The following is a 25,303-nucleotide window of genomic DNA, read 5'->3' as shown; positions in this document are numbered from 1 at the left end:
ACAAAATTAGGCAGCATAGTATCTGATATGAATGTACATGAACAATTAACACTCATTTCATGTCACAATGTAATTTTCTCACTGAAGCAAAAATGAATTTTCCCCTTTGGTGGAGCATCATCTCTGCCTTACTGTGGAGTATGACATGAATTTTTATATCCTTCAAAGCTCTCTTGAAGACAGTATATTGAATAACGACATATTGCACTGTGAATAACCCACCCTTTCCTTTTTATTTCTAGTGGCCACATCCAGAACATTATTTTTAAACTTACTGTAACTAAGATATATTCTCTATAATCTTCATTTTAGGACCATGCACAGTAGGATAAAGGTGACTTCAGCATGCTTGCCCTAGAGTTAGGTGGTACCAGTGAAATCTCTCATGCCGTTATTTGATTCATGAAAACTAATAGCCCTGAGAAATTTAATTTAGAGAGCTGCACATTTTGAGTAATGTATAGATTACTTGACATGTAGGTTATTATCCAATTGAGAGATTTTATATGAAAATTGTTAAATTAAATGCTACTGGCAGTTGCTAAAGATTGTACTTTTTAATTATTCTATTTTTCATCCAATGTCGCTTCTTCTTTTAACGTCGACAGTCTAGGTTGCTGACAGAATATTCCTTTAGCTCAAATGTGTGTTATCATTCCAGAAGATGGAGGCACACAGTAGGCATTCAATAAACACTTGCTAAATAAATGGCCTTAATTTACCATGCTTACTTTGTGGGTTGCTGCTGAAATTATTTCAGCTCCTGCTTCAATTTTTCAAGTAGGCAGGGGATTTTACTGAGCTTCTCAGCCTCAGTGTGATTAATGAAATTTCTAAGCATGTTAAAATTGGTGCTATCGAATATCTTGGGTCTAAAACTAGGGAGTTGTTGATTGAGTATGCTTATGTCACCTCTGACTGAGGCCAGACAGAAAAAAATAGACCCTCTTGGCAAGGTTTAAAGTTTCTGATTGAAGATACCTTCAACTGAACATGAAGGCACATAATAATGTGTTTCATGAGCTTAACCAAGTATTTGTTTATATCCACAATTTAATTTTAAGTTAAAGTTTTGGGTCTTTGGTTTTCATAAATAGATTTAAAATCACAAAGTTCTTCAAGTTTCTGCAATATTTAATCTCTACTTTTATGGCATGATTTTTGAAATATATTTGATGATCTCCGTTTAATGGTTTCAGTGGAATTTCTGAAGGTTCCATTGGTTTTGAAACAATTAGAATCACATGGGGCGCCTGGGTGGCTCAGTGGGTTAAAGCCTCTGCTTTCGGTCAGGTCATGATCCCAGGGTCCTGGGATCGAGCCCCACATCAGGCTCTCTGCTCGGCGGGGAGCCTGCTTCCCCCTCTCTCTCTGCCTGCCTTTCTGCCTACTTGTGATCTCGCTCTGTCAAATAAATAAATAAAATCTTTAAAAAAAAAAAGAAATAATTAGAATCACAATCATATTTTGAATGCAATTTGTGCATCGATAGTGTATGACATGGTTTTGGAGATATTGCTGATTAGGTCAAAATTTTTTGTTTTAGCATAAAAGATCATGAAACTAGCTTTTGTATGTCTTTGATTGTGAAGGCATGAATTGTGACTGGCCAAGTCGATGTAAAGATGTAGAGAAAAGAAGCCACATCACAGTCGTTATTGTCATATCTGTATGTGAGAGAAAAAGCTCTATTAGCCAGATCATCTCCAGTGTGGATGGTCAGCAGAAGCTGGAGAGATTGACACTCTTGTCAGAGTAGCTTGGCACAAGGACTTATTTGATCATCATTAACACATGTGTTTTCTTTTTTTAATGCATGCATTTTCAGTCTGTAAATGCATTAGAGAATGCAGTCACATCTATTCACTTAGAAAACACTCTTCTCTTTCTAGCAAGTGAGTAGCACTCTTATAAAAATGCATGTAGGACCATGATGCATCTTTTTATGTTTGAACTTAGTATTTTTAACTCTGTAATTATCTGTTATTCTAAGTTGACCAGATCATTGTTTTAATTCCTGTATTGTAAGATGTTAACTTACATCTTGTGAATTTGAGATTATCTGAAAACACGTCACACGCCCTCAATTCTAGCATCAAATCTGATGAAATACTCTGTTGCATTTGTTCTGGGTCTTTCCACATTGTTGTTAGTTGCTGATTACTGCATTTTGTATGAATGGTTCCAGCAGAGTATGCAGGGTTTTGACAGTGGTAATATCTGAACCCCTTACTTACTCCACCCTTAGATTGTAGGCTGAAATATTTTAAGGAGTAAAATTAAAATCATTATTGATGGCCAGATATTAAACCCAGCATTCTTCTCTAGGTCTTCAGAGCCTTTCCTGGTCTTAGAGGAAATAAAGTTAAGGAGGGCGTCCTTTCATTTATCATTTGTTCAGTAAATATTTATAAAGCATTTGCAATGTGTGAGTGGGGCTTGGAACTACACTGTAGGGCTGCAGTGGTGAAAGGACATGTGCAGTCTCCGCGCTCAGAGGCGGTAGGAAATGGCAGAAAGGACACTGACACCTGCCCCCAGAGCCTGCAGGGAATGGCGGGAAGGGAACTGAAACTTCAATTCCAGTTCTAGTGCAGTCATGAACTGGCTGCATGATTTTGGCTGATGTATGTTTCTTAAGACCTTGGTTGCCTTAATTATACCAGCTCAAACATTTTATTATCCTACAACTTGATTTCTTGTTAACATCGATGTCTGAAAATTATTTCGAAAGCATGTCATCTTTTTATAATTGGATTATTTGGTTTACCATCTGACATTAAAGTACCTAAGATCCTATTCCCCTCTTCCAACATCAGCGCTCACGCGCACGCGTGCACACGCGCACACACACACACACACACACACATGCGTGCGTATATTTTGAAGATATGTAGAGCTTATCTTAAGGGCAAAGTTTGGCCCTGCTCTGTAAATGTGTACAGAAAACAATATAACACAGATACTGAAGGCAGCTTGGTTTTAACTTGTACCTAAACATGACATTCAAATGTTAATTGGATGAATAAATCTTGTTCATTTTACAGACATGGAAATGTCAATGGAATAAAACTATTTATCACAAGATAATGGTCTCCTGCCGCCAGATAAATGCCAAGATGAAAATACTTATTGAAAATGTATCAAAATATTCAATTGCTATTTATTAAAAATAAAGGTTGAGGAAAAGTTCAGCTTTTCAGGTCAAACATGAGAAATGCCCTGCCTCTAGTATTAGTGTATCATCAAACACAATGTGCCTGGTGTAGAAACATGAGAAAATTCCAAGAAATAGTGGTCTATAAGTGAATCCTGTAGCTTTATAGTATGAGAAGTACTCGAGTGGTGCAGTGGGGGCTGGGAAGAGATACCTACTAGGTATTAAGCTCAGACTGTGTCCTTGGCAGTTTTGGGTGAGTGCACTGTTGCAAGCCCATTCACATGAACAGGATTTGAGAAGGATAATTATACTCATTTATAGGTAAAGTTGAAAGCCAAATAACTTGCAGTCACAGAGAGTAAGTGCCAACACCAGAATTCAAACTCAGCCCAGGCTCCAAGTCCAGTGCTCTTCTACAGTCCACATCTCTACTTAAACTCCATGAATCTGAGTACAATACCTTTAGCTTGGTGACAGTGGGAGGGGTTGGGGTACATTATTTCCCCAAGTTTTATTGTACCTGATGACCAAATACTTCTTTGGGTCTAATGATTTGATATACTGATGAGCTAGCTAGCTTGCTTACTTTCTTTCTATCTTTCTTAAAGCTCTCAGGAGTGAGAGTACTGTAGTTTTTGTTTTTGTTTTTGTTTTTGTTTTAAGATTTTATTTATTTATTTGAGAGAGAGAGAGAGAGAGAGAGAGTGCCAGCACGAGTGGGAGCTGGGAGTGGTTGGGTTTGGGAGAGGGAGAAGCAGGCTCCCTGATGTGGGACTCCATCCCAGAACCCTGGTATCATGACCTGAGCCAAAGGCAGATGCTCAACTGACTGAGCCTTCCAGGCCCAACCCCCTTGATGAGCTTTCTTTAAATGCTATTGTCCACTTGCCTAAGGGAGCACACCCCTAAGCTCTGAGCACTTGATAGCTCTGAAGGACCAAGTAGCATTAAATTCTAGTGGTAAGACCATCTTCTGTCCAGGGGTCTCAAAGTCTTTAGGTAATTTCTTCTTTCTACTTTATTTTACAATATTAAATACCTATTTCTCTACTTGTGCCATAGTGGTCTTCATAAAATACACTATTTGGATTGTTATGAATATGGGTGAATTGTGATTGTTATAACTATAGGGTAATTGTTGAATTGTTTAAAGAAAGAAAAAGTGAATTATTGTTCACTGTATGTTTTCCTAACGTCTTCATGCCAATTCCTTCTCACATCGCCCCACCCTTCACAATTCCCTTGTTCCACCTGCCACAAACAGTGGGTGTTAATGTCTCCTTCCTCTGGACTGACAGAGAACTGCAGTTTTCCTCTTGTCAACAACGACTTTCCATCTAGTATTTTGGTATTAGTGTTCTGTTGATACACTTGTCATAGTTTCCCTAGTAGGTGGTAGGCTTCTTACTGGGAGAAACAGTGTGCTTTCCTTTCCTCTATTCCCCGTAGTACTCAGCTGAGTGATTTGAACATTACAGATAGTTAGTCAATGAGAGAGTGAAAGAAGCGTGTGTACGTACAGTCTTTGATTTAAGAACTAGAAGAATTGTTAAGATTTCAGAGGTATTCATAGCGCACCCTTGTGCATATGGGAATCTGTCCACCTGGTCCTTTGCCTGTGCTTATATCTCTCAGTTCTCTCTAAAATACATTTGGATTTTATTTATTTTGCAGAATTCCTTCAGGCAATGAATGAGCAGATAATTTAACTGCTAGATTGTTACAAAAGAGAGAAGCTTGAATGTTTAAATTTCCCTCAGGAAGAAAATAATAATTCATATAGCACTATTTTGATATATAAGTAATATGTGTACTAGCAAAGATTTAAAAAAAATCATTGCATTCTTCTAGGAGTTTTAGATAAACACCAAGCACAGTTGTGTCAAATAGACTACTGACTGATGGTCTTTGCGATGCACTTTTGCAGATGGAAGACCTTTAGCTCTGAAGGACATATGGGAAGGAATCCATGAGTGTTACAAGTCACGGCTGCTGCAGGAGCCATGGGACACCATTACCCAACAGGTTAGAGAGTACTTTTATTTTATTATATGTGATTCCTACCCTCTGCTCATCTTTTCTTCTAGTTCTCTCCTCTACTCTTTCCTATTTCATTCCTCTACATCCTTACAGATTTCATTTCAAAGACAGTTTCCTTTAAAATACTTTCTCAGACCCAGAGATGGTTTCTCTTCCCTGTTACAAGCTCTCAAAGCAACCTGTAGTTTTCCTTTATAGTGCTTATCACAATTTTCAATTATATATTTGGGCGGTTTTTTTAAATTAATGTATTTCTTTGTCATTGTACTGTGCATTCCCATGTGGGCAGAACCTTGTTTTCTCTCTCTGTTTTTAAAGATTTATTTATTTATTTTAGAGAAATAGAGAGAGAGAGTGCATGAGTTGGTGGCAGGGGGTGTGAAGAGATTCTCAGGCAGACTCTGTGCTAAGCTTGGTGTCACAACCCTGAGATCATGACCTGAGCGGAAATCAAGTCAGATGCTTAACCAGCTGTGCCACCCAGGCACCTCTTTTTCTCTCTTTATTGTACACCCAGCATTGGCACAGTACTTATCATATAGTGAATGCTCAATAAAAATGTATTAAGTAAATGAGAGTAGTAACTAAGTTGGCATATTCACTAAGATTCACTAAGATTCACATGATTTAGCTTGTGTCACCTACAATGCTTCAGAGTTTTGCTAATAGGTACATTTGCAAAAAAAAATAAACTTTTGATTAATAAGAGGTTTGCAATAGGGATCTGAAAAAAGTAGAGAAAATACATCTGCAAAAGTACGTATAAAAAGTAGATTTGCAGAAGTAGGGAAAAATAGATCTGTCAATCATATAAGTCATTATTACTGCCTTGCTAAAATCAGCAGTTAATTATTTTAGAAATTTAAAAATACTCATCACCTTGCAACCAATCATGGTCTCCTTAAAAATAATTTTTACTTATGTCAAAAATCTTATTTTTTCCCAGGCTCTGTTAAGCTCAATCAAAGCTTCCTTTAAAAATGATTTTATCAGCCATTAGAATTTTTATGCCCTCTTATGTGTTTGATCATAATAATGACAGTTTACCTCCCAATCAACGTAAGAATCCTTAGCATCTTATAAGTAGTTCTTTGACAGTAGCTGTAAATGACCATTTTCTAGGTTTTAATTGAGGACAAAACTAGGTTTAAGTACATGCATATTTCACACAGCCCCTCAAGTTAATCCTTTCCTCTCCCTTCCCACCATTGCCCTCTTAGATCAAGTCCTCCAGCCTCACCTGGAACAGTTAGTAAGGCCTCAAACCTCAGTCTTCTGCTCCTTGCTCCCTGCCCTACCATTAATCACATCTTCCTAACCATGATGTGTGTATCTTGCCTATGCACAAACCTGCAGTAGTGGTCCAAAGGCCTATGGCATGTGGTCTAAATGCCTCACCTGGGCTCCAGCCTGTCCTTTCAAGCTTATCTTTGGCCCCGCTGTACACAGTCTCAGCTCCTGCCAAACATGGCTGTTCGTTTCCCAGAAGCCATCCTGTGCAGTTTGTTCTTGGAATTCTTTCCAGCTTTGTCTTCCCTGTTGCCTTTGTCTTGTCTTTATATTTCCTTTTGTTCTCTCATGTTCCTTTCTTGAAACCACTTCAGCTCACAAAAATGGTCCCCTCTGGAATTCCAGTTCTGTAGACCAGGCATGGGTGGTTGCTCTGAAGAAGAAGAATAAGATACATAAGCAAGGGGCACCTGGGTGGCTCAGTGGGTTAAAGCCTCTGTCTTCAGCTCAGGTCATGATCCCAGGGTCCTGGGATCGAGCCCTGCATCGGGCTCTCTGCTCAGCGGGGAGCCTGCTTCCTCCTCTCTCTCTGCCTGCCTCTCTGCCTACTGGTGATCTCTGTCTGTCAAATAAATAAATAAAATCTTAAAAAAAAAAGATACATAAACAAATGCATCATAGAGATTTTTGGCAAGAACATTTCATTTTATGCAAAGCATTTTAGATAACCTTTAAGCATCAAGGTGAGTGCTAAGAGCTTCAACTTCCAGTGTCTTGCCAGTGACCACAGGCTGTCTCAAATTTTATACTGTGGTGTCAGAATTCACAGGACCCAGAAAACGTTTGGTTGGAAGAGTTAAGGAAGATGGCAAAGGTTAGAGGCAAAAGATAGATGGCAAAGACATCCAAAAGTACATCTGCATTTAACTTTAGTGCCTTTTTTCTCTGCTTCTTTTCATTTACATTTTACATTGTGTTCTTGAGCCTGTTTCTTATCCTTTCCCTTTTTCTGTCAGTGTTATCAATCTCAGTGCAAGCCTATAGCACAATTCCTGGCGATCTATGTCATTTTGGGTTTTAATTCTATGTGTCTCTGTTCTGCCTTGTGACATATGAACAAGACTTTGAACTCAACTGCATTTTCTTAGTTTCCTAATATGATGTTGCAAAGAGATTTCTACTGATAGAACTCCAAGTTGCTAAACCGACCAAATGAACCAATCTGTACATTGATTGTTTATAACTGAATTGACTAATATCTTTTAATCTGTAGTCACTTAAGTGTCATATAGACAGCCTGTTAGTGGACCATCTACTCCTACCTGTCATAGTATAGTAGTAATGGTCAAATCCAATCACAATAAGCACTATTATTTCTAAGACCCAAGTGTGCAGGCTCACTTAATGGGAGAAGTGGTTGATATAACCCAATTACAATACAACTGGAACATTTAAGTCTTCCTTTGGGATTTGTCTTATGTGGATTGGTCTGTGGACAGCTATCCTACCTTTGACAACAAACTTTGTGGCAGCTTTAGAATTGCTCTTCTCAGTGCATGTGTGGGCATTAAAGACCTAGCCAGGGAAACTCACTTGTCGCTCTTGTATTAGTTGGCACTCGAAAGTCATCACGAATGTCTCCTTTGGTGGTCTTGGCTTTTATTCCTAGATTAGTTAATGGATTGGTATTTACATGCTCTTCTTTGCCGGAGATCTTTGAGAGAGTGGATCTTCGTTTTTGTAAAACCACATGTGGAAAAAAACAGAGTGTCCTCAGCTGGGAGAAAGGGAGGTTGTGATATAGCACTGGGGGAGAATGAGCTGATAGACTATCGGTGGCACCAAACAGTAGATAGTGTTTTGCAGAATTACTGTAAAGAACCATTAGCTTGCAGACTGAACATGATAATAATATCCTGTCCTTCAGAGAGGCTCAAAAACAAAAGCAGCCTCCACGCAATAGAAAATGCGTTTCACTTCATCTTCAGGCTTGATTGTGCTCATATAGCTTGTTGCTCTTCATCTTTAGTAATCACATTTCTGTTCTCTCAGCGTTTGTCTTGATGATAAGGACCTATTCGTGTCAGACATGAACACTCTCTTTTGACGACAAGCCACTAATGAATCTCATACATTTGATTATGGTGATTACTTACCTGCTTTTGTCCAGCATTATGAATTACCTATTATCTCAACCCTGTAGCCTAATAAAGAACTTCTGAAAGAAAGTTAACAGATGCCTAGGTTGCATCTGCCCATATTGGTACAGTGAATGTTACAATAATGATTACTTGCATGTGCGAGCTCCATGTCTTAGATAAAGAACTCCTGTAATCTTGGCACAGATTAAAAGTCATAAGAAAGCATACTTTCAGTTTTACTTGAAGATGTGTGTGTTTATGTGGAAATGGTCAGATAAGTAATTGTTTCTTACCATCTTCTTATTTTTAAACCTTATATTATGAAAAATTATAAACATACCCAAAAGTAGAGTTAATAGTATAAAGCATTTACGAACTAATGACCAATCTCATATATATATATATATATGTATTTCTTTTAGTATCTCACCCGATCTGGAATATTTAGGAAGCAAATCTTAAACATTATATCTTATCCATACAAATTTAAGTATGTATCTTTAAAAGACAAGGACTTTATACCAATGTTTATAGCAACTTTATCCATAATAGCCCAATGGAAATAAATCTGATGTCCTTCAGACCATGGAGATTAAATGAAATGGTGCGTCCTTACTAGGGAATCCTATCTAGTAGCACAAAGGAACCAACTACTGGTATGCTGAACAACCTGGATGAGTGTCCAGAGAATTATTCTGAGTTCCAAAAACCAATCCCAAAAGATTGCATAATGTATGATTCCACTTAATCTAACATTTTTAAAATTAGAGAGGGTGTTTGTAGTTGTTGGGTGTTAGAGAAGGAGGTGTAGGTGGGAAGGAAGAGAGTGTGGCTATACCAGGCAACATGAGAGGGAACATTGTAGCAATGGAAATGTCCTGTGTCTGACCTATCAATGTTAGTATCTTGGTTGTGATATTGTACTATAGTTTTGCAAGGTGTTACCATTGGGGAGCTGCTGAAGTGTATGAATAATCTTTTTGTATTATTTCTTACAATTGCATATGTCATCTATAGTTATCTCAAAAAGTTTAATTGAAAAAATGTAAGGACTCTTAATAAACATAATCACATTTCTGTTATCACAATAAACTGATAATAATTTCTTAATATCCTTAAATAAGCAATTAATGCTTAAATTTCCACAATTTCTTTTATTTTTACAGTTTCTGTGAGTTGGATTCAAATAAGGTTTATATATTAAAATGATTAACATCTCTAAAGACTTTTGAAAACAAGGATTCTCATTCTTTTCTCTTTTTTTCCTCATATATTTTTGTTGAAGAAGCAAGGTTGTTTGTCCTGTAGTATTTGTATCTGTTTTTTGTTTGTTTGGTTTTTTCCTAATTGTAATCCTGTGGTATTGTTTGGTATGTTCCTCCCTGAGCTTTCTATAAACTGGTAGTTAGATCTGGAGGGTTGATCAGATTCAGGTTTGTTTTTTGGGGCAAGAATACTTCAATAGGTGATTCTGGACACTTCTATCAAGAGGTACATAATGTTTGGTTATCGTCCTTTTTTGTGATGTTAGCAGCCATTCATGATTATTGCTTAGATCCATTAACTCATTAAGGGTTGCAAATGGTGATGTTCTAATTCCAACATTCATTATTTATTAGTTGGGCTGCTTTATAACAGCAGTTTCCCTCACCAGATTAGTTACTTGACATATGCTTTGTATAGAAAATGCAGGATAAATGTTCCAGCTTAATGACCTTGTTTTCTAACATCCTAAGGTGACCAAGAAAGTTTTCTTATGTATCTTTGTGGACTCATGGGTATAGATGTTTTATGCATTTCAATTCATTATAGTGGTTATCTTTATCGTTATTCAATTGTTGCAACAACATGGATGGAACTAGAGGGTATTATGCTGAGTAAAATAAGTCAGTCAGAGTAAGACAATTATCATATGGTGTCATTCATATGTGGAATTTAAGAAACAAAATAGATGAACATAGGGGAAGGGAAGGAAAAATAAAATAAAATGAAAACAGAGAGGGAGGCAAACCATAAGAGACTCTTAACTCCAGGAAACAAACTGAGAGTTATATCCAACTGCGGTAACTGGGTGATGGGCATGAAGGAGGGCACTTGATATAATGTGCACTGGGTATTATATGCAATTGATGAATCACTGAATTCTACCCCTGAAAGTAGTAATAATATGCTATAGTGTATTATTATCTAAATTGAATTTAAATTAAAAAAATTTTTTTAAGTCCCTTTAAGTTGGCTCCTGAGTTATTTTGATATAACCCAAGTAGCTTTGATGGGTTCTTGCTTTTTGGATTGACCAATTGTTGCATATTCACATTGCAGAATTCATGTCCAGATTCACCTCTCCATTTTCCAAGGAGTCTTGCTTTCTTTCAGAGACTTTATCGAGGTGCCAGAACCAGACAGAGTGAGCTCCACTGCTTACTAGCTGTATCAACTCAGGCTTGGTTGAAAAACTCTGGGCGTCTTATTTTTCCATTAAAGATAATGGCAGCATCTACACAGAGTTGGTGGAAATACTAAAAAAGAGAGTTGCATACAAAGCTCAACCTGTGTCATATGTCCCTGCAAATATTTTCCAACACTGTGCACTTTAAATTTGGAAACCAAGATTTTGGATGTCCTTTGTATTCTGGTTCTTCACGTCTGGGGAAGGCTATCCAAGTAAGAGTAAATGAATGGGATTGGGTGGATAAAGTTGGAAAGAAGCTCGTTATATTTCCTCATGTGATCCCACACAAGTACTATGAGAGAACTGGATTAAATATTTGCAGGGAGTAGAGTTAAGAGGAACCTGTGTAATACATATTTTACATACCCCAAATACCATTAATTTCATTTTGAAGACTTCATCATGTCTAAAACATGCAAAAATATGGTAATTAATTTCAGTGAGTTTTCATTATATTTCCATCATAAATCTCTCAAGATAAAAAAAACAAAAAAACAAAAACCAAAACTCAAACAACAAAAAACAGAACTCCTTAGGTACCTTTTGGTGAATAGATTGCTTTTGACTCTCAGTGATGCAGGAAGTCACTGGTTAAGGAGTCTTAAATAATGAAGCTTGATATGTTGCCTGGTGATTTATAATGATGGCTGATAAACTGATGATTTAATTGTGCTTCCTCTAGTAATAATCTTAAGTGCTCAGTGAAGTTCCAGTGATTGGCTTTCTTCTGAACTCAGTCTCCCTGGAGTCTTTAGGCATCTCTTTTACACAACATCCGATAACTGACTTTTAACTGTTCCTATTTTAAATAATACAAATCAATTAAAACACACAGCTGTTTAACACAACTTCTCAGTGTTGGTATAGGTCTCGGTGGGTATTTCCTGATGGCTCATAATGACATCAATTTCGTGCACCTGGTAGGATCTGTGTGAACTGGAAGTGGCTTAATTCTTAAATGACAAGAAAATTAAGAAGCCTTTTATGGATTGCTGCTGCTGCTTTAGAATCCCTGCCAGCACCACTACAGACTCTTTCCTCGTGGAGTTTTATTTAAATGGGACTACAGACTTCATGGGGTTGTTTTCTCTGTAATTTGCTGCTCATTTGTTGGATCTGGGTTTCTAGGTATTTGTTCTGGACATTAATAAGTCACTTTAGTGGGTAGGTTTCTAGTGCCATAATCTACCTGGGGGACTTTTTATAGAAGCTTGCTAATGTTTCTACCAGTACTCGATGGTTCTAGCACCCTCTACTATCTTAGAAGAGTGAAATACGCTTTCATCACCATATCTCATGTTCTTTGGTGTTTTCGGGTAATGATGACAGTGCTATTTTTCTCTGTCTCTATCAATAATTATTTCTAGATTGTCAATCTGCACAAGCATTGTGACTTTTTTTTAAAAGATTTTATTTATTTATTTGACAGACAAAGATCATAAGCAGACAGAGAGGCAGACAGAGGGGTGGGAAGGGAGGAAGCAAGCTCCCCGCTGAGCAGAGAGCCTGATGTGGGGCTTAATCCCAGGACCCTGAGATCATGACCCGAGCCGAAGGTAGACGCTTAACCCACTGAGCCACCCAGGCACCTGCATTGTGACTTTTAATATTTATTGAATGCTGATGCTATGGGTACTTCACTTTAATTCAGAAATATCCACTGTCTCTTATACACTTCATTGTGCTTTTCTTGTTATGGGGGTAAAAACCACATTTTTCTTAAGTTTTTCTTGTTCTTCAGACTTTCTTTAGATTATGAAGTATATGAAACTCTGTTCTTAATATCTTTGATGAAACAATTAATTTCTTTCAAAATTTTCTTTGATTTTACACCCTGGAATGTTTTTGGAAAGCCTTAACTTTATCCTAAGTGCTCTTTAGGCATTGGGATGATATTACTTTCTCATCCCACTTTCACTTTCTAAGGTTTTCTGGCCACTAGCCACTAATTAAGTGTTTAAATGACTCTAAGTAGAAGTGGGGGCTGATTTATTATGGAAGATCCTTGTCTTATTAATTTTTAAGGTGTTTTGTTTTATTCCATCTTACTGAGAGTCCAAGATAAATAAACAAGGAATGTATTTTTTTAAATAAATAATCACCTTATCCTGGTATGTTTGGGTTTCACTTCTCTAAATTGAAATTTATTTCACTAGGCGATAAAGACAAGAAACTGGTTAATGTACTTTGTTATCTGTATATCTGGTTGAGCAGAGGGCTGCTTAGTCTCTTACCATCACAGTCGCACTGTTGACTCAGCACGTGTCTTGAATTTATAGAAGGGCTTTCTTTAAAGAATTTTCTAGCTTTTCACTGATCCTTAAAATTTCTATTTCTAAAGAAGGAACATTTTATAAGTGTCAGAGTAAAATACCACTTAAAATATTTATAATTAATTTTAATATGACTCATCTTAGCACATTTCATTTTGATAATTACCTACCATCAATTTTTAATTTTTAATAAACATCTTAGTTCCAAAACTTTACATTTGAGGAATATTTATATTCTTGTTTCTGGTTTTTGAGAAAGAGGTTATTGGTGGGTAAGTGGAAAAACAGCAGCTATAGGTAGAAAGAGAAGCCTGGGGGAGCAGAAAGGTGGGCACAGGGCCCGGAGGGAATGGAAGGTAGACTCTGCAGACACACTTACCCACATAGGCTTTGAGTCCCCTGTAAGGGTATAAGCTTCCTAAGAAAGTTGCTGCTCATTTTATCTTATTTTTGGCATAATGGTGGCTGCACATACATATTCTACCCTGTAATTGTCGCACATTTTTTTCATTCCTCTTCCTACCCCCTTCAGCTTTTTTTTTTTAACATGTTGTTTTCCTGATTCTTTTCCATGTGAGCTATTACATTCTCCATATTTTATATACAGTTTATATTTTATAGTTTAAAATTTAGCCAATAAGTAGGGATAATACCAAAGTATATAAAGTATGTGTACAAGTCATTACAAGTATTATCTTGCATTGCTGATATTTTTTCACTGTATTAATTATTTTCTACTTGTCTGTCCAGTCTGAATTTCAGAAATATTTCTAGTGGTGTCGAAGTACAGTCAATATAAGAGTAATACATATACTGTAACCATCAAAGCAAGTGATGAGAACTAAGCAGTGGAGGGGAAAAGACAGTTGTAGCAGGACAATCTAAGCTAAGGGTCGTTTCTGAGTTTTCTTGAACAATAAATAACTAAAAGGGAAAGCCAATTAAATCTATTTTTTATTCTGTTATGGAACGAAGCAGACAAGTTTATTAAGAAAGACAAACTTCTTATGTTAAATTTTAGGAAGGTAATTTTACAAACATGAAAACCTGGTCTCCTTTATAGATACCACTTACACCAACTTCAGGAGATGAGGAGGGAGTGATGTCCAGTTGTAGTTGTGTGAGAGTTTAAATAATATATATTGTGTGTTTAGGTTTGTACCGCAAAGGCCCTTTTTAGAGGCTTCCTGTTCAGAATCAGCCTACAGATGTATGCTGAGTGCTGGGAAATATTTTTTGAATTTGAATGCCTTTGAACTGGATATGCCCTCTGTAGTTAATCATGGTCACTTACCTTCTTTATTGCCTCATACCTTGTCTACACTTACTTGCTTAGCCTACCTGTCTTCTAAAGATCTTTGTGTTTGCCTATTCCATACAAAATACAAAGAAATAGTTTAGAAATTCTGTATGATTCTGAATTTGTGAATCTTGGTATGTATTTTGGACTATTCTCAGATAAAAGTGCTATTGTCTGGGCTTGCATTTTAAATAATTGCTATTTTTTTCTGATTAATGAAAGTAATACATACTGTTCATTTTTAGCAAAATACAGAGTAGCAAGAAGAAAATAAAACTTACTCATAATCTCAAACATTCAGTGGTACTATTGTTAACCTTTCAGTGCATAGCTTTCTAAAATATATGTATATTTATATAACTATACATATGTAATACATATAGTCACATATATGTATATATTATATATAAATATACACAAATACAAGTGAGATTATACTATGCACCTGGTTTTTGAAATTTATATCACAGACATCTTTCCATGTCAATATTTAAATACATCTAAATTTTACTTTCAGTAGCTGCATAGAATTCGATTCTAAGGCCATGCCATAATTGTCTTAACCAGTATTATACTTTGAACATTGAGTTCTTTTCTAATTGTTTGTATTATAAACAATTCCTAAGTGAAGATCTTTGAAGTATGATTTGTGTAGTTGTCAGATCATTTCTCTGGAATAAATTCTTAAAAGTGAAATTGGTGAGTCAATAAGTATTGACTTTTAGAGATTTTGTTAAATATTTCCATGTCGATATCAGAAAAGCCGTACTAATTCTTACTACCAGTAGGATGTTCGAGAATCCATTTCCCTAAGTGTTCACTGATGCTGCTCATAATTGTTCTTCTTACAATGCCTGCTTCTGATGTCAAGCAGGCATTGGATTGGAGGCAGGTAGTTGAACACTGAAGTTCTGATGAGTAGCTGAAATGTAGATATTTCTTGCAGTTCTTTGGCACATACATTTTAGACACTAAGGAAGTTGACATATGGTCGTAATTAAAGGGTCTGATTTCCATTCTTGCCAACACAGAACATTGTTTCTATTGTCCAGAGGCGGCTCATGGGAGTACCTGCCAGCAAGGCTGAGGCCTTTTTTTTTTTTTTTTTTTCCCTTTGCAAGCCTTATTAGATTTGCCCAAATGATTGGGCAGAATCCATGGTAGCCTGTAAATCCCACTCCTTTAAGTATGGAAGATAGGGTGTTAGGCAGCAAGATTATTTTGCCAGCAGGAATTATCAGTCATCCACCTTGCCCAGATAACAAGACTTGCATGGACTACTTGACTGAGTGAACTGTATCTGAAGGGGCCTGCCAGATGACCTAACTATTAATACACACCCCTGCAATTAAGAGTTAGCATTTTGAATACTTTCAAAGTATTTTCCATGTGGGTCCCAAAGAATGTCTTCCCAAACTGGCAACTTTGGTTTTGGCACAGGCTTGAACTGGCAGTAATTAGCTGCTAGATTAATATATTCTTTAAATAGAATCAAGTCATCACCATATAAACAGGCGCTTATCTTTCTGTTTACTGCCACAGGATATCAAGTACTCACTTCTATGAGCATATGAAAGTGGGAATAAATTTATGTATGGGGCATGAATGCAAGTCTTTTAAGGTTAGAGTTTATTGTTCTGGTAACAACAGCTAACATTTAGGGGGCATTTCTCAAGAGCCGGGCATTCTTCTGAATACACATATTATTTCGCTTAATCTTATGAACACCCCTGTTAAGTTGAATCTGTTCTCCAGATTTTAGAGAAGGAAAAACTGAGGCACAAAGGCATCAGACAACCTGCTAAAGGTCACACAACTACTAAGTGGCAGAACCAGAATTTGAACCAGTGAGCTTGAGAGCTTCTGTCTTAATCACTATGTCTAAGTCCTTCGCATGATGCTAATCTTGTTCTCAAAATTGTCATATTAATAAAGATATATTAAAGTAGATCTGACCCCTTTCTGGGTTGTGAAGAGAATTTGATGAGAACTCTGGAAATTTCTAGGCATACAGTATTTTGCAGTCCTAATCAGGAGAACCCTGAGTTCCAAATCTTTGGAACTCAGAGTGGCTATTGTGGATTAGAACTCAACATTCATCCTACCCTCCTTCTCCTGTGCTCCTGTACTGCAGACACTGGGCAGCTAAAACATAATTCTCCATCTCCCTCTCGGAGAAGGGTCTGAATTTGATTTAGGTTCATCACATCAGATGCAGGGGTGCGGGATTTGGAAGGCAGAAGTGTTGGAGGCTGCAGTTTGTTGGAAGCACTGCAGGTCATGGAGGTCCTCTGTATGGCTCGTGTTCAGTTACTAGTGTTGGGTGTGTCAAAAGGCAGATGAAGGGACAGTCATTCTGGTGTGAATTGCAGCAGGTATGGTGTGGCCCTGGTGATGGCCACAGAAGAGACAGTTTCTGATCATGGCAGTGGGGGTCTGATTCTAGAATGGCAGATTCTTGATCTTGGAAAGAAGCAGCAGGTCCCCGGGTGTCCAGTTCTCCAATAAGAGCTTAGAAGTTGTTCTTGGAAAGTCATTTAGAATTTGTTTATTCAGCCCTCCCAATGAGGGCTTCAGCTAGTCAGAATAGATTCTGATTTTTGGCAACTGAACCTTGACTGTGACAGGAATGTATAGCTGGACCCGAGGATAGATTTTTCAACAGGTTGAGAATTTGGCTGCGAAGTCAGAAACACTTGGGTTCTTATTCAAGTTCTACTTATGAACATTGTGACCAAGGACAGATTACTTGACTTTCCCCCTTCCTTATTCTCAAAATGGAGAATTATTCTCTGTGGGAACTATTATAAGGACTACCTCATTGGTTGTTGTGAGAAATTATGTGAGATAATGCATGTGATTCCTAGCACTGATGCTAGGAATTTGAGTAACTATTATCATTAACCCATTAATACTGTGAAAAGGAAAAGCAGTGGACAATCCCTACCCACACCCTCACCCCCAGCCTTATTCACATAGTCATTAATAACCAACAGTGTATGGGCCTGTCCCTCAAACCCTCACACGACAGTAAGGCAGGCTTTCAAACTAAGATTTGTTAATATGCAACCAGTGAGGAGTTCCATGAAAGGGCAGTGAGAACACTAAACAGCTTAGATCACGGAAGGTTGCTTATATAAGCCATTTAAAATTTCCTAAAGCTTTCTTCCCCCCACCTTGATTTGTAGGTTGTCCCACATTCAATTTAATTGCAAACAGCTGATAAAGGAGAAAATACCTTTAAGAGTCCTGTAAAATGGTCACTTTGGATCCTCCAAAGTCCATATCATACATAGTAAAAAAAAAAAAAAAAAAAAAGGTCAACAAAATGCAGTTATTTTCCACATTTTATTTAATTTCTTCACAGGCATGTTTGATAGCAATGTCACCACCAGGAAAAGCTAAATGACGATTACTGCCGGTCTCTTGAATGTGTTAAGCTAGGCAACTAACCTCGCCTTGTTCCTTGACAAGGGGAATTTTCATATTGATACTTGTCAAGTCTATCTCTTGAGAGAGTTGAGTCAGGAATATATAAGTCTATATTGTTTCTAGCAGATTGCCCAGAAAAATGCCTTTTGATCTTAACTGACATCAGTGTGGCCAGGCCTTACTTTTACATCTGTTAAAGTTATTTTGTGGACTGAGTGAATAAAAAGCGCTCTTAGATTCCATAGCCTTCGGTGTTACAGAGTTCATTCTGTCAAAAAAGTCAGTTGTAACACTAATATGATTCACAAGGACGATGATCAGGGTGTTTGAATTTACCTGACCATCCTGGCTCTTCACAAGCCAGACTTTTGACCCTCTGGGTAAGTTCTGGAGCTCCCTTAGAATAATTATAGTAAAAAAAAAAAAAAGAAAGAAAGAAAGAAAGAAAGAAAGAAAGAAAGAAAGAAAGAAAGAAAGAAAGAAAAGAAAATGTAGCCAGTTAACTTTGGAAACGAAGGATCTTAGGTTTCCATAGCTGCCAATAGTGTCTCCTTTTTTCTTTAAGCTCACTCGGCTCATTTGTACCTTAGATACAAAAGCCAATCTGCAGACACACCAAGATAGCTCAGGGAAATCACCCAGGATGCCCCTTCTTCCTTGCTTGTGCAAAATGTGCTTTTACTCTTGTCTCATTCCTGCCTGGTTTCAAGTACTTTATTGTTTAACTCCAGTGTTGACACTCTCTAGTCCCATGACCTTGGTATTTGAGAGTGATTTTCCTGAGGCACAACCTCAGCTCTCTCTTGGCAACATTGGCTTGGGTCTTGGTTCCCTGTGTTACTTGAAGAAAATTTCTCCTGTCTTCTTCTGGCTCTCAAACAACAGATGTGGCAGGATCTTCCCAACCATCCCGAACTCTTTTCAGCCAGGACTGGATGGAGACTAAAGCAATCTGAAGTACACCATAACCAATCATTCTTCCTGTCATGGGAGATTTTCCAAACCAGTCTGTCTAAAGACAGTGGGCACTTCCCAGGTGATGGTTTGGAAATTTTAAGGGCCCCTTATTTTATGTCTGTCTGTCTGTCTCTATAGATAAAATGATTTTTGCACCCATACCAAGTTCACATTCAGGGTCTCAGTTGACTGACCTCAGCTGAGTCCAAGTGCCCTGAGTACTCTTGCCAAGGGCTGGTGTTTAGCAGGCAGTGAAGTCTCTTTCCTCATCTGTGAGTGTTATGTCCAAGTCCTGATTACAGGGTGATGTTACGTGCCCTGTCCACGGAAACGAGAAGCCCTCATTTTTCACAGTGAAAATATGAGTGAAAAATGAGGGAGGGACTGGGCCAAGGGAGGGTTGATTAAGGGATTCAGCTAGTAATGCCATGTATTTCCCTTGGGGTTTTCACTAAATTTACCTGCCCCATTCTAGATTTTATTCATAGACATTCTAAGTAATATTAGACCACATGTAGGTGAGCAGAATAAACCAGATTTGCATTTAATAACCAAAATAGAAGGCTAGGATAAAGGATGCACATTTTCTACATGTTTTCTGTAGTTTTGACCTCAATGTTAAACTCACTTTCAAAAACAGAGATTCCACAACCTGAATCCTGTGGTCTGAGAGGTTATTGCTTTCATTTTTGCAATATTCTATGGACAGACAGCTATTGTGTTTTAATTGAAAAAAAAAAAAAAAAAAAGAATCCCGAAAGGGAACAGTACTAGAATAGGTTCTTGGGATTTGGAGACTTGCTTGAAACTTTATTTAATTGCTGTTTTGCATGACTTTTCACACTGACTGTTCTGAAGACTGAACATACTAATTTTGTTAGTGCAAGTATTACTTAATAAGTTAAAAGCCTTACTTGTAACTTATGGTAAGGAGCGTGATGTACCCTAAACATTTTCAGGTAGGTATGCATATTCAGCTCTCACACGGATACATTATGTAGCTCTATTCCCCCAGTTTTTCCTGCAGAGGTTTCAATTAAAACCAGCCAGGTTCCTTTGATCATTTATCTCAGGTGCTGGATTTTTCAACTATAATTGCTAATGTTGTTTTTTTTTAATTTTTAAAATTTAAATATACTTAATTAGCACATAATGTATTGTAAGTTTTAAAAGTAGAGGTCAGTGATTCATCAGTTTTACATAATTTGATTTATTTTTTAGAAGTCGATTTTGGAAAAAAATGGATTTTTTTTGAAGAAAGAACTTAGTAAAAATTTTGAAATTTTGGGTGGGAATGATAGATTGTTTCTATTATCATGAAAAGAAGACAAGGTAAAAAAATCTACAAGTCAAACAAAAACAGTCTCACCTGTATTAGTTAAGTAAACATTTTTCTGGAAGAATATTTACTGATTTTTCTCAAAATATGAAAACAGCATTTATTTCATGGTGAAATTTTTGTGCTTGTGAGGGATTGTCTCAAACTTTTCTTTTTAATTAATAAATTTCCTAAGTTTTAATAACTAGAATCTGAGTCATTAAGATATAATAAAAAGAGCATAGACTTTATTGTAAGAAAGAGGCGGACTAAAGGTTGCATCTGCTCCTTACAAGCTATATGTCTTTGGGCAAATTGCCCAAAGATTATTTTGCCTGACATTAACATAGCTACACCAACATTCCTTTGGTAGTATTTGTTTGATAGATCTTTCTGTACTTTTAATTATTCATCTTTCTCTGGTTTATTTTTTTCCTGGTAAATAGAACATTATTTTTTAAAATTTCAGATAGAAAAATTAACCTTTTTTGGTATACAGTTTTGTGAGTATTAATAGACGCATAGAATTGTGTAACTCTTGCCATAATCAGGGTACTGAACAGTTCCCTTACCCGCCCCAGACTCCTAGGTGCCTCTCCTGATAGTCAACACTTTCTCCCACCCCAGCCCTTGTTCTCTGTGCCTATGTTTTGTCTTTTCCCAAATGTTATATATAGATTTATACAATATGCAGTAGTTCTCTTTATCCACTGTTGTGCTTTGTGAGGTTTCAGTTATCATTGGTCAACCATGATCTGGAAGCAAATGATCTTCCTCCTCAGAAAGTCAGTAGTAACCTGACACTACATCACAATGCCTATGTCATTCACCTCAGTTCATCTTATCACACAGGCATTTTGTCATCTTGCATCACCATCAGAAGGGTGATGTTTCTATTGTTGATTTTCGGAAGAACCTCTGTGATGTTTTCACAGTGGTTATACCAATTTACACTCCCACCAACGGTATAGGAAGGTTCCCTGTTCTCATCCTTACCAACACTTGTTTCTTGTCTTTTTGATATTAGGCATTCTGACAGGTGTGAGGTGATATCTCATTGTAGTTTTAATTTGTATTTCCCTGATGATTAGCCTGTTGAGCATTTTTTCATGTGTCTGTTGACCATCTGTATGTCTTCTTTGGACAAATGTCTATGCAGATCTGCTGCCCATTTTTAATCGAATTATTTGCTTTTTTTGGAGTGCTGAGTTGCATACATTCTTTGTATATTTTATTTTATTTAAGGTTTTATTTATTTATTTATTTATTTTCCGTGAGTGGGGAGAGCGGCTGAGGGAGAGGGAGAGAAAGAATCTCAGGGAGATTCCATGCCTACTGTGGAGCCCAATGCAGACCTTGATCTCATGACTCTGAGATCATGACCTGAACCAAAATCTCTTGATTTTGATTAACTGATTGAGCCACCCAGGCATCCCAGTTCATTATGTATTTTAGGTATTAACCCTTTGCAGCATATATCATTTGCAAATATCTTCCTTTCAGTAGGTTGCCTTTTTTGTTGTTCATAATTTTGTACAGCAAATATGCAAAAGCTTTTTATTTTAATGTGTCCCAGTGGTGTGTTGTTTTTTTTTTTTTTTGCTTTTGTTTCTGTTGCCTGAGGAGACGTATCTAGAAAGAAGTTGCTACTGCCGATGTCAGAGAAGGAGGAGGAGGAGGAGGAGGAGGAGGAGGAGGAGGAGGAGGAATACAAAGTATTTGTACAAAGTACAAATTGATGGTTGCTAGAGGGGAAGGTGGGGGGAGGTGACAGGCAAAATGGGTGAAGGGAAGAGGAAAGAGGGAGATACAGGCTTCCACTTAAAGAAGGAATAAGGGACGCCTGGATGGCTCAGTTGGTTAAGTGGCTGCCTTCGGCTCAGGTCATGATCCCAGAGTCCTGGGATTGAGTCCCACATCGGGCTCCTTGCTCAGCGGGGAGCCTGCTTCTCCCTCTGCCTCTGCCTGCCTCTCTGTCTGCCTGTGCTCACTCTCTCTGACAAATAAATAAATAAAATCTTAAAAAAAAAAAAAGAAGGAATAAGTCAAGTCTTGACTTGAATAAGTCAAGAAAATAAAAGGCACGGCATAGAGCATATAGTCACTGACGTTGTAATAGGCTTGTATGGTGACAGATGGTAGCTACACTTGTAGTTGGGCATAGCATAATGTATAAATTTGTCAAATCGGGATGTTGTACACCTGAAACTAACACTGTGTGGCAACTATACTAAAAAATAAAAAGGGTAAGTACAGTACAAAAATATGGTTTGAGAAAACATTCATACTTTTTTGCAGTATATTGTTATAATTGTTTTCTTTTATTGTTAATTATTATAAATCTCTTACTCTGCCTAATTTATAAATTAAACTTTATAATTGGTATGTACATACAGGAAAAACATAACATGTAGAGTTTAATACTGTCTTTGGTTTCAGGCATCTCCTGGGGTTGTTGGAATGAGTACCCCACCCCAGGATAAGGGGAAGAGGCTACTGTTTAGGATTTTGAGTCTGGTTTCTTTCACTTAGCACAACTTTGAAGCTCATTCATGCTGTGGTGTATATTGATAGTTTTAACTTTGTATTGCTGAATAGTATTCCATTGTATGAAAGTACAACATTTTGTTTATTCATTTACCAGCTAAAGTACCTTGGGTTATTTTCACTTTTTGTCAGTTAAGAATAACACTACTGGGATGGCCTGGGTGGCTCAGTCAGTTAAGTGTCTGCCATTGACTTGGATCCTGATCTCAGGGTCCTAGGATCGAGCCCCACATCGGGCTCCCTGCTCAGCAAGGAGTCTCCTACTCCCTCTGCCCTTCACCCTCCTTGTGCTCAGTCTCTTTCACGCGCTCTCTCTCTTAATTTTTAAAGAAAAAAAAAAAAAGGAATAACACTACTGTATATCAACTGTATTTCAATAATGATTTTTTTTACAAAGAATAACACTGTTATGAACGTTCTTTAACATGGTTTGTTTGTTGATGAACGTTTTCATTTCTCTTGGATACTTAGGAGTAAGATTATTAGTCCGTATGGTAAGTATTTGTAAAAAACCACTAGACTGTTTTCTGCAGTATCTGAGCCATTTTGCATTTCACCAGCAGTTTCTGAGCTTTCCATTTGTTCCACATCCTCACCAGCACTTGGTATTGTTAGTTTTTAAATTTTTTTAACCATATCAATTTTTTAAACCATATCAATTAGTGTAGAATAATATCACAGTATGGTTTTATTTTGCATTTACTTAATGACATATGTTATTGAGTATCCTTTTGGTGTGCTTGTTTCACATTCCTGTATATTCTTTGGTGAAATATCTATTTCAAATCTATTCAAATTTTAACTGGATGCTTTGTATTCTCGTTATTGGATTTTGAGAGTTCTTTGCATATTTTAGATACAAGCCCTTTATTAGATATGTGATATACAGACATTTTCTCCCATTGTGTGACTTCTTGGATTCTTTTAGCAGTGTGGCTCAAAGAGCAAAAGTGTTTAAATAATAGGAAGTCCAGTATATCAAAAAATATTTTTGTACTGTACTTTTAGTGTTCTATCAAATAACTCTTTGCCTAGCCCAAGATCACAAAGACTTTTTTCTAGATATTTTAAAGCTTTAATTTTTACACATATCTGTGATCCATTTTGAGTTAATTTTTGTCTAAGATATGAGTATGGGTTCAGGTTTATTTATTTATTTTTTTGCATGTGGATGCCCAGTTGGTCTGGCACAATTTGTTGAGAGATTATTCTTTTTTGATGGAGTTACCTTGTACCTTTGTCAAAAATCAATTGGCCATATATGAGTGGATCTATTTTTAGGCTTTCTTTTCTTTTCCATTGATCTATTTTTCTGTCCTTTCACCAATACCACACTGCCGTGCTTATTGTAGCTTTATATTAAGTCTTGAATTCAGAGTGTAAGTCTCTCAACACTGTTCTTCTTTTTTGAAATTGTGCCCGCTATTCCTTTGCCTTTCCATATAAATTTTAGAACCAGCTTGTCAATATCCACAAGATTTGGAATTTTAATTGGAATTCTGTCTGATCTATGTAGATCAATTTGGGGAGAAATGGCATCTTAATAATAATGAGTCTTCCAATGTATGAAAAGGTATAACTCTGTATGTCCTTTTCACTTTCTTTCATCAGTGTTTTTAATAGTTTTTGAGTATATGGATTCTATATGTATTTCTTAAATTTTTACCTAAATATTTCAGGATTTAATGCTATTATAATCGGTAATTTTTTAAATTTAAAATTCCACTGTTCATTGTTATTATATAGAACTAGAAATGCAAGTAATTTTTATATATTGGCCATATATCCTGAGACCTAGTTAAATTCACTTACTAGTTCTAGAAGCTTTGTTACAGTTTTGAGGCTTTTCTATGTTGATAATTGTGTTATCTGTGAAAGAACACAGTTTTCTTTTTTTCCTTTTTAACCTGTATGCCTTTTTCTCCTTTCTCTTGCCACACTACACTGGTTAAGACTTCCAGAATAATGTTGAATAGGTGTGATGAGAGCCATGATGGCTAATTTTATGTGTCAACTTGACTCGGCCATGGTGCCAAGATATTTGTCAAACATTATTCTGGATATTTCTGTGATGGTATTTTTTAGATGAGGTTCACATACAAATCAGTAGACTTTGAGTAAAGCAGGTTACCCTCCATAATGTGCATGTGCCACATTCAATCAGTTGAAGGCCTTAATAGAAAAAGACTGGCTTCCCCAAGCAAGAAGAAATTCTGCCAGCAAACTGTTTTTGAATTCTAAATACTCTTGCATGGGTCTCCAGGCTGATAGCCTACCCTGCATATTTTGGACTTGGCAAAGCTGCCACAATCATGTAAGCCAATTCCTTAAAATAAGTTTTTGTCTATTTATCTATCTATATCATCGATCTATCTATCTATCTATCTATAAACACATGTGCACACACAGCCACACACACACACACACATACACACACTGTTGGTTCCTGATGA

General features: G+C 36.9%; 1 protein-coding gene across 5 annotated transcripts in view; it reads left to right on the top strand.

Moving 5' to 3' along the window:
• The window catches only part of ATG10 (autophagy related 10), a 240,616-nt gene that overhangs the window by 164,877 nt on the left and 50,436 nt on the right, over window positions 1-25,303 (top strand). For all 5 annotated transcript variants that reach the window (XM_080804682.1, XM_080804683.1, XM_080804686.1 and 2 more), the window contains one exon: window positions 5,088-5,185. In XM_080804682.1, coding sequence (XP_080660808.1) covers window positions 5,088-5,185 — 98 coding nt within the window. The remainder of the gene's footprint in view (window positions 1-5,087; window positions 5,186-25,303) is intronic.

The sequence above is a fragment of the Martes martes genome, assembly GCF_963455335.1.
Source record: "Martes martes genome assembly, chromosome: 5".
Lineage (NCBI taxonomy): Eukaryota > Metazoa > Chordata > Mammalia > Carnivora > Mustelidae > Martes > Martes martes.
This window is presented reverse-complemented; position numbering and strand designations above follow the sequence as displayed.